General features: G+C 44.1%; 1 protein-coding gene across 1 annotated transcript; it reads right to left on the reverse strand.

The window, feature by feature from the left end:
• Nucleotides 1-942: 942 nt before the first annotated feature.
• On the reverse strand, nucleotides 943-9,909 carry SELENOT (selenoprotein T). The gene is made up of 6 exons (XM_076341541.1): nucleotides 9,751-9,909; nucleotides 8,065-8,175; nucleotides 6,795-6,921; nucleotides 5,238-5,325; nucleotides 3,623-3,774; nucleotides 943-1,749 (listed from the first exon to the last, which is right to left on the reverse strand). Exons 1-5 carry the CDS (start codon nucleotides 9,885-9,887, stop codon nucleotides 3,650-3,652), a joined length of 588 nt encoding a protein of 195 aa, XP_076197656.1. The 5' UTR covers nucleotides 9,888-9,909; the 3' UTR covers nucleotides 943-1,749; nucleotides 3,623-3,649.
• Between the last annotated feature and the right edge of the window lie 732 nt (nucleotides 9,910-10,641).

Below are 10,641 nucleotides of genomic sequence, written 5' to 3' on the forward strand. Positions count from 1 at the left end.
AGATCGCGGGCAAGTATCACTAGGGCGATAATACCAACAGCTCATGGAAAATCTTAGCCTAGCAACACATCTGTGCATTTATTTGTTTTCTGTCTAATTTGTCTGAAGTGTGTAATTAACGAGAAACTAAAACTCTATCCACACTAGAAAATTTTGGTTAATCTATTTCAGAAGAGAAGGCATGAATTGCCTAAAGAGATGATTTCATCACAGAGCCAAAGCAGCCTTGAGGCCATTGCGTGTTTAATGGCTGTGATGAAAAACACTTTTTAACAACTGGCATCAACTTTTCTCTCAGCTGGGTGGACAGAGCTGTGGTTACCTGACACATTTCCTACGTCAGTCCCTAAAGCCTCGGGGCGGGTCAAAGACAATTCTTACAAACCATGACAGCTGCCTTTGTCGTGGCTCTGCAGATTCCCTTCTCATCCGATTTACTGCCCCAACAGAGAAAAATCTCCCTCCCTCACCTCCCCATCCAGAGATAATTTTGGGAAGAAGGACCCAGAAGTACTTTAGCCAGTTTTACAAGGGGTGTGAAACCCCATAGCTCGGAGCAGGGACAAAAAATGGAGTGGGAGGCAGGCGCTGCCGGGACTGAGCCTCCCTGCACAGGCACCAGAGCTGCGGCTGCTCAGCCGTCCGGCCTGGAGCACACCGCAGTCAGGAGACACAATGGTGAAGAGGAACTGCAGACTGGAGGCTGCAGTCTGCACCTCACGCTGACTCAGAAAGCCAACCTGAGGAAAATTCCCAGCCCCCGCAAGAAAACCGCATTTGAAACTTCACTTTAACCCAGTGAGCGTCCCCTGGTACAACAGCACCTGAACTCTAATCGCAGCTGAATCTTGGCAGGCGCACGAAGGAAAAGACAAAGCTCTGTGTGTTCCTTCCAGAACACGGAGGTTGTTAGGGGCTTAGACAAGACAAACACAAGATCGATGACTTTGGAAAGTAGGCTTTTTATGCATTTTTTCAATTGCAATTCTAAGAATATCCATCAGTGACTCAAACAAGGTACTTCACACAGTAAATGAGAACTCTTTATTTAAATTAACTTTCTTAGTTTCTATTTAGGACAGTAGAAAGGCCCAGCTTTTCATCTCTTCAGAACGGTCAAGGAAAAACCTCTTGAGCTGGCCAACACAATTTAAAGAGCAGTTGATCTTAATTTTTACTGAAGTCACAAAACAATGTAACTACTCTGCATACAATTTTGTTTATATAATTTAGCATATAATGCACTGTTCAACTCTGCCATATATTTTGAAAAATATACAAACCTGCTTTAACCACATTAGCGATATTTGATAGACAGCTGTCAATTACTTAGGACAATATCAGACACTCCTATAACTTCATTTTAAACTACAAAAAGAACGTAAATTCATATAAAATAGAACAGATTAAACAAACCTTTTTTCCCCCCGAGGAAAAATTGGATATCAACTCAATCTGCCATTGTGTGAAACATGAATATAAAATAAGTTACAATTAGTAATGCCTGCATTGTTGAGCTATGAACTGGTCGAATGAAATCTTAAAAAAACTATACAGTATTATTGCACTCCATGAATGTGCAGTATCTGGAACACGCCAGCACTGAAAGAGGTCTTTCATTAAGTTTTTTTTCAGGAGGCACAACGTGGCTGCGAGAGAAGCATCCAGTCTGTACTAACAGCGTGCTGTCTTCAGTACAGGCCTTCATGGGTCTGAGCCACGCTGCCTTTGGAAATCGCCACTTAATGCCTGGAAACAGAGACACAAGTGTTACAGTCGGCAACTACGCCTGCGTTAAAGGAGCAAACCATCTCCAGCGCTGTCAGAACAGAGAGCCGAGGCATTTCCTGCAAACTAGGGAGAACAGCAGGCTATGTACGCTTCGGATTATAAAACCTGAATTACAAGCACTGCCTCCTGGGATGTCACAACTCATGGCAAGAGAGTACGATTATTATTTTATTCTGGGCAATGGCCTACAAGGATACCATCAGAATGATATTACATTAGCATGATTTCAAGCAAGGAGACGTTACAACACAAACTCACCAAGTCTCACTATCAGACTCTCCTAACCTGTAGTGTTACTTCCCACATGGATGGAAATACAACTGAATGTGGGTTTTTTTGTTGTTGTTGTTTTTCTAAACTCATATCCCATTAAATAAAATTCTACATGAGAACAGTCTTAGCATGCTTTGTAAGCTTGAAAGTGACGTCAATCTACTTTGCAACAAAGAATACTGCCCGAGACCCTCCAAATCCACACACATAGGATGCTGGACTTCAGCAAGCCCATCTGAAAAGTACAGGAAACACCAAACTTCTAAATACTAAATAGTATTTTAAAAATATGAAACAACTTTGCTAAATTAATAGGACAAACCAGACTTAACTGAACAAACAGGACATGCCTGCAGGAATCAAAAGTCAACCGTTTCTCATATTCCCTGCATGAGAACTTGGAGGGAGCAATCTCTCTGAATTGCTCTCCCCACTTCAGGAAGCTGCAGGAGCGTTAGTGGAGGGAGAGATCGATGGGGCAAAAAAGTGGGGTTCAAAATCTGAGCTCTGAAGCAGTGAGAAACAGCAGAGCAAGCCCTGGTTACAGAGCATGGTTTCCTACAAGAGTGAGACTGCCTGCAGTGCTTTGATAGAGCTTAGGTTTCTCCGAGCGTACACCTCCACGTGCTATGTTCTTGCTTACGTAAACACGAATTTGCAGAAGCCGAATCATTTTAAACAGAGCTCCAAAGGAAATCTGTGCAGGTGTTTGAACAGAGCTAGGTCATTAACTGCTACAGCTGGGACCAACTGAACAGTTTAAGGTGGTGAGACGAGTTGCAAGATGTCAGCTGACAGAAATGGGAGCACAAGGTCTGTCACTTGAGAGTGGGGTGTCTGCTGGCAAGATAATGCCAAGAAACCAGCCTCTCAAACCAAAGCATTCTTGCGCCAAAAACTGCACCACAGCTAATCAATACTTCACTTAAGTCATCTCCTAAACGTCAACTGCCATTTTTTGCACCAAGATAGTCTTTTTGTAGCACATCAATGTTCCTATGAAGAATCGTAAGCTAAATGTTTTGAAAGCCACAAGTGACACAGGAACACGGAATTGGTTTGTCATCAAATATAAAAGCATGGATGTGAACCCTCTGCTATGAACAGTCAAGGAATATTTGCGAAAGGTTAAAACAGTACAGCACACAGACGGGAGCAAGAAAATGTTCTACTTTCTAGGGTCATTCAATTAGGTTACAAGTTATAGAGAAATCCTTTGCACATAGACTATTTTAAGGCACATAATGCAGGGTGTTTTCTGATCTCTGCATAACACAGTTCACTAACTTAAGGCCTTCTGCACGCAGTAACACATTTTTTTCTGTCCAAAGGAATGCCAGCTTCTAGTTTTGAAATGGGTAGAACAAACCCCAAACCAAAACCTCCCACCAAAACAGTATCTGTAAAATCATCCATGTCAATTTACTGAAAGTTACTAGAGCTGGTTCTCCAGTAAAACACTTTTAAATGAACAATGTAAGATTACAACATTCAATCTGCAACATGTGATCCTTCATATTCGACTCAACAGACAGCTGGTGACTGGAAGAAGACTTACAAGAAGTTTCAGTGCTGATAGATGGGGCTATGATCGATGGTGAGGCATTGACTCCATGTGCACATTGAGCTTCATTTCGTTATCAAGAATTTGTACAAGCTGCTGCATGGAAGGAAGGTGGCCAGACTCTAGCTTAGACCACACTGGAACATCTACCACAAAACACATGGAGGGGAGAAAAGCACATTGACAAAGTCAGAAAACACACAGGGCTAGTTTAAACATCAAATTTAAAAGATCTAGGAAGCTATGCAAGTTGGTACTATTCTATGTTGAGAGAAATATCTGGATCAACAACGCTTCAAAACCTCTGGCTACACTAGAACCCAGCCCTGCTAGGAGAACAAAGAGTCTAATGCTGCCATTTAGAAGTACACCACATGGATTTAGAGGTTCAAAATATCCGTTGACAGAATGTCTAAAAATAGATTATTGAGTGGCAGAATAGCATACTGAGTTTTTAAACCACTGCTAAATCTTTGAAACTTGTGGGTCTCATTAGTCTTCATCTCACTTCTGCCTAATGTCTACGGCTGACCCTCAAAAGTTCTGCTTACCAAGACCTGGCTTGGAAGGTTCCACTCAAAGTAGCTGCAATCATTATTCCCCCCCGGAAATATAAAAGGCAGCACAGTCCATAAACACTTTAGGGTAAACACAACATTCATTTCTGATGTTGACAAATACTTACTCCCTCAAATATCCCTCACTGCTATAGCACTTGTGAACACACTGAAAAATACAGCTGCTGTCATCTATATAAAACCAAAGGCAGACTGGAACCACGTTGTCCCAAAACACAAACCAGAAACTTACAGAAGTCCAGATGTGACTGTTCACCCCTAGGAAGGCTCTGCTGCCTTGATCTCAGATTTATGACTAGAACTGCATCGCGTTCAACTACTTTGATGCAGTACAGTCAGTCTTTAAAAGGTTCTGCAGTATATGACTTGACTTAGAAACTACTATATTGAAATTCATCCTGCACAATCATAAATTGAGATTATAAAGCACAGAGCTAAATTACATACTTGTACCTAGGGCTTGAAAAATTCTGTACTCCATCAACCTTACATAATCTTTAAAACAGTAAAATTATTTGAAGGCAGAAGGTCCACGGACTCCTAACCTGAAAAATCAGTACTGCTGTTCACTGGCACCAAAAATCTGGGAATAGCAACGGATTCAATAGGATTCCAAGGCTAAACGGTGTTAAAAAACAGGATAGGGAAAGCATCTAATTAACTGGACAGTACGCTTCCCTAGTCGATCATTTCTTACTTAATTACATCACATGCAAAGAAAGAACATAATACAGTTACTCCAAGTGACTAAGCATTCCTCTAAATAAGTTTTTTACATACCTCTTTTAAAATATATGTAACTGACATCTGTATAAACTGCTTTATAAGACATCTATGATTTTCATCATTTACTGTGATATATAACATCTGAAGTTTCAAAATGGACAGCAATCACCACATGCCATCACATTTTGAAACACACCACGTTTCATAACATCATCCCTCATTCTCCCAACACAACAGCTCTCACAAATCTGTGTGTACACATGCAACACAACGCAATTCCCTTAAACAGAAAGTTCTCTGCTCACCATTCAAAGTTATTTCAAATGCACCTGTTGACATACACTGGTTCTCAATCATGTTGCTCAGGAAGAAGACCATCATACAAGCATAAACCTAGAAGAGAACAGAGAGAGTCCCCGATACTTCAGCTGTGTGAGCCACAGCTTATTTTAGTCACTCTTAATAAGCGCTGGACGTTTACAGGCGTCTTTGAATTCCCCTCTGCAATTTATCAAGTAATCTTCTGATCGCATAAACATCTTCCTTTCATCCTCTTTTTAAAAAGATTGTGCACGTTGCCTTCCCAAGACAGGTATCAAAATAGTTCTGAAACCACCCAACTCACAATCCTGATTCAAACAAAGTTAGATCTTCTTGCTCCTTTCCTCCACAAATCTATGCAGATCTTAACACCCAGTTTGCAGAAGTACATGGCTACGATGGCACTTGTAAGATGACAAGGGAACGCAACTGTTCCTGCATATTGCCTGTCGTTTTCAGAGTAACCTTCAGATCAAAGAACCACAGGCCTAGACACAAACAGCAGAGCAAGTCAAATTGCATTTGTTCACAAGAATTGTCAACCCTCTAGCATTTCTTCAAGCTAATAATCTGGAATTTTCTGTGTATATTAGTGCCTCAGGATGAAACGATGCAATCTTCAGCAACACAGCATCTCCCCCCACCGCCAGCACCTTTATAATTCCCTTTTCACACGGGTTACTGCAATACTGAAGAATGTAGCATGGGAGAGAGTTAGTTGTTCACAATATCACAGATCACAGACGTACTGCAGCCAGCCTAGCTCAGTAGTGTATTTGGCCTGTTTAATTAAACAGGATGCAGTACAGCTTCTATGCATTCAAACTGACTGGTGACAGAGACCCACTGCACTGGGTAGCTCAGTTTGAGGATCTGTGCACCAATAAAAAGGTTAATATACTTATAAATTGCTTTTGTTTAGTAGAATAAATCTGGAATAAGGTTACCATAAATCAGAGTACAACAACATTAATCTGTTAGCATCATCAGTACTGACTCACAGGGATATTCATCCCACAAGGCATAGTCTGTCATGCCAGAGTATGTTCTGCAAAAACACCCACAAAATTTCAACTTGATTTTTCTAACCACCATCTAATTGCATGCCTGATCTATTAAAAGTCAGATGAAAGCAACAGCTGCAAAATAGTTATGAGACACTAGAAAAGGGAAGCTGTAATTTTAACACCAACGATACTGGCTTGAAACTCTACTCTTGAGCCCTAAAAAGTAAAAAATTCTTTTATCATCTTTGTCAGTAACATTAACCTCAGCTGTCCCTCTGCAGCATCATCAGCTTGGAAAGAGAGATGCTGAGAATCAAATCTGGGTCTGTCAAAAACATGAAGCACTACTATTAAGAATAATTATGCTACTGTAAAATTCTCAAGTATATTTAGTAATAGAAGCCTAAAGGTTCTGTTAAGGCTGCAGTGTATGAAAGTTAAATCAGTAAGAATTGTGAAGTACTCCCAGAGCACTCTCATGAAGTCATTCTAAAACTGCTTTTTCAAAATAAAAGAAGGAAGTATGCTGTTTACCTTATTTTCTTGGCCCCACTGCCAGATGCTTGGAGCTTGCATGCCGAAGAAAGCAAATGGATCCTTGCCAACGATTATTAAGCCTATTAATACTAGTTTGAAGACAGACAGGAAGGATGCTATGTGCCTATCAAAAGACGACACATAAAAGTGACTTAGAAGGTTCACAGTTACTACTTCATATACTTCATGTACTACTACATATAGCTGTAATTCACCTAATTAGAAGAATTTTGATAGTGTACAATTGTGTCTCAGAGGAAATACAAAACTTTTCAAGTAAGTTTATCTCGCTGTAAAAAAAAAAAACCCAAACCAACAACAAACCAAAAAAGCAACACACATTAACAAAAACAGGCATCCGCAGAAGGATGCCATTCTTGTACACCATGCATGCAGATTTTTTTTTTCCTAAGCAGACCTCAAAATAGAGATTTGCTTTCAACTTACACATGTCTAAACTGAATAATACATTCAGTTTCTTAAAGAAGTTGTTCCGTATTATAGAGACAGGTTTAATTGACATGCACTACTTCCTTGTAAAGCATTTTCCCAGCAGAAGCAGAAAACCCTACAGTTTTTTGTAAGAATTAAACCTATAGCCAGAGAGCAAATTAACACTGAGGTATTCGATCTTGTAGCATTCTTACCATTGTAATTATTACAGTAATTAGGTCAAGAAGCGGTTCACAAGCCACCACAGTAACTATGGCATCACTCTCTAGCATGTACACAATGGCTTAAATAATAGGAATAACACTATTTTTGTTTTGCCTTTTTCCAAATTTCTTTGGGTTTCCTCACCCCACCAAACTGCAGTTAAGGACATCCTGGTAGTCTCTCCGATGAGGTTAGCTCTCCCCTGACTTAGATGTTAAAAAACAAACTCTTCCCTCCTCTGCAACCTTAACCTATTACAGGAATTTGTCACTAAGTGCATAAGCCTGAGCAACAAATGTGAATTTATGTCCAGATACGTCATGAAGAAAAGCTGGAAAAATTCACTGTGAAAAAAAGTGAATTATGTAATTCACTTTAGATTGGAACATTACAGGCCTCATCAGACAGATATGCAGATGGTAATATTTGTATGGAAAACTAAGGTGGCTATCTGGAAGGGAGAAGATAACCAAGCCTGTATGTAATCATAATGGAAAAAAACCCTTAAGTTTCCATTTTCAATATTATGTAAATGCACACGTTCACCACTCACCATGCTGAGCCTACATATTGGAAAAAAGACAATTAACAGCGCTAGTCGTTTGCTTACCTATATATAGGTTGAGGAAGGTAGTTCTCCCCTTCAATTCGGATGTCTGGGTACCGCTGGCTAATAACCCGCATGTACTCCTCAAACACCCGCCTGTAGCCTCAGGAGACACTAAATGCAGACAGGGATTGTCACTGAACTGGAGTGCTGTATGTTAAAGTCGCTGCTAAACTGGCAACACCAGTACTCGCACTGTTCATAATCCGTTCAGTTTAAAGTAAAACTACAATTCCTCATGCCAAAGAAGAAAACCGACTTGCAGCTAAGTTACACATCAAAAATCCTGACAGCTTGCTAGGCACTTGATTTTACACAAATTTGTTTTCAAGTACTAGCACAGACACTGTTTTGGTAAAGTCCACTCAGCAAGGAATTAACTTGTTTCACCCGTAAAAAGCTGTTAAGTTAGAATGTCAGCACAAGTATCACCTTGCTCTGCATCCAAAAAAAAAAAAGTAAGTTTCACACAATACGTTTTAACTACTCGTTAGTTAAATTTAACTCTTTCTGGGACTGCCCACAGACAAGTAACATCGCTCCCAGTTATTTCTGTATAAGGATGACCAGATTAACTACAGAAGAGTTAAATATTACTAGACCTGTACTTTGGCTCACATTTCTACCAGCTGCCTCTGTAATAACTGAAATAAAAATTATCCAGCCTCAGCTTACCGCAAAAGAAATGAAACAAAGTACTTTCTACTGAGCACGCCTTTTGCGGTGCTTCACAGATCCGCATGACACAACCAGGACCAGACTCCGCTCCGGGAACCGCAGCGAATATTCTCGTTCCTCCCCGCCCCGCCGAGGCACCCCGGAGCAGCGGCGGGTCCGCCCCGTCCGCCCCCCGGCCCGGCGAGCTCTGGCGGCGGCTGCAGCTCTGCCCGTCCTCAGAGCGCCACGAAAACACGGTGACAGGCGCTGAAGGCTTCCTTTTTTTTCCCGCAAACAAGCTACATGTGCTAGAACTACTTCACCCCTTCCTACTCCTGCTCGGTTTTGCTCTGACAGGTGAGCAGCTGACACCACCGGTAACATCCTTAGAATGATATCAAGGTGCCTGATCTCCCTGACTGCTAGCAATACAGTCATTAAAAAACAAAAAACCTTCATTACAGTCTTTGCTAAAATATCAATTTCTCCTAAACGTAATCCTAAATCAGTAAAATGCCACACCATATAGTAAGAGAGCCTGAAAGGAGCGTTTTTATCGCGGGTAGCCGTTTTTCCGGTCATTTTCTCAGGCACTGTCCGGTAAGCACCAGCGCCCGACAGCCCGCCCAAGCCCCCAACGAGCTGGGGAGCCCGCGGCCGGGCAGGCCCTGCGGCCCGGGGAGGCGAGGGTCGGCGCCCGCGGGACGGTGTTCCCGCCTGCCTCCCCGCTCCCCCGCCGCCGCTCCCTACTCCCGCCGCCACGACCACCACGATGCCAGCCGCGGGCGTTTCCCACGCCCCAGCCGGGGTGGGCCGCCCGCGGCGCCTCGGCAGCTCACCCGGGCGCTCCCCCGCGGCCCGCAGCCCCCCGGCACAAGGGGCGGCCGCCCGCCTTCCGCGGACGAGAGAAGCGAGCGGCGCCGAACCCAGCCCCGCCCGGCCGCCGGGTCCCGCCGCCGCAGCGCTGAGGGGAGGATGGGGGAAGGAGGGGGTAGGCCCGGCCGGCGCCGCCATCTTGCCGGGCGCCCTCACCAGATCTGGAACTTGAGCAGCGGCCCGGTGGCGTAGGCCATGCGCAGCTTCTTGGCCGGCAGGCCGCCCTGCTCCACCGAGCCGCCGCCCGGCCCCGCCGCCAGCGCCAGCAGCAGCAGCAGCACCGCCGCCCGCATGTCGCCTCCGCCGCCCCCGCCCGCAGCCGCCGCGGAAGCGCACGAGCCGCCGCACCAAGGACGCGCAAGCACCGCCCCGCTCCGCGCAGGCGGCCACGTGACGCTCGCCAAGCCCCGCCCCACTCCCGGCCAGCGGAGCGGCGGTCGTGGGCGGCGCGGCAGCGGGGGCCCGTTAAACCAAATCCGTGTTTTAGTCAGGATTTAGTATTTGGAAAAGGCCTGGTTTTTAATTACATAAACAAGGATGCAGCCTGTTTGCATTAAACAACAGTAAGCGGCCGCTAGGAACTCTGCACCAGAAGCAAATGCGTAAACGTTACTCACGCGTGAGGGGGAAGCGCTGCAGGCCCTGCACGCTTGCTGGATGCGATGGTCGCAGGACACCGTCCACCCCAAAAATCCCACCGAGGCTGGATTTAAGTGCGTAAAACTACAGAGGAAGTTAACACCGTTGATTGCCCAGCTCGTCACCAAGGCAGACGGCGGCAGCGGTTGATGCTGTAACGACACTCCGCAGAGCTGGGCCCAACCCTCCCTCGACAGGGACGGCAGCAGGCCATCGCAGTTTCAGCTTGTGCATTTGACAAGGCAGCGTAGAATCCATTACCATCTTTCCCCTGCATACTTAGCTCTTTTTTTTTTTAATGGTCACAAATAAAGGGACCAGAAAAAGGTAAGGGGAAAATGAGAATTGGAAGAAAGGAAAACAAACATCACAGAGTAAAAATCTTGCAAGGGTCACCGCAGCAGCTGC

This window comes from Aptenodytes patagonicus, chromosome 6, assembly GCF_965638725.1.
Source record: "Aptenodytes patagonicus chromosome 6, bAptPat1.pri.cur, whole genome shotgun sequence".
In the NCBI taxonomy this organism is placed as follows: domain Eukaryota; kingdom Metazoa; phylum Chordata; class Aves; order Sphenisciformes; family Spheniscidae; genus Aptenodytes; species Aptenodytes patagonicus.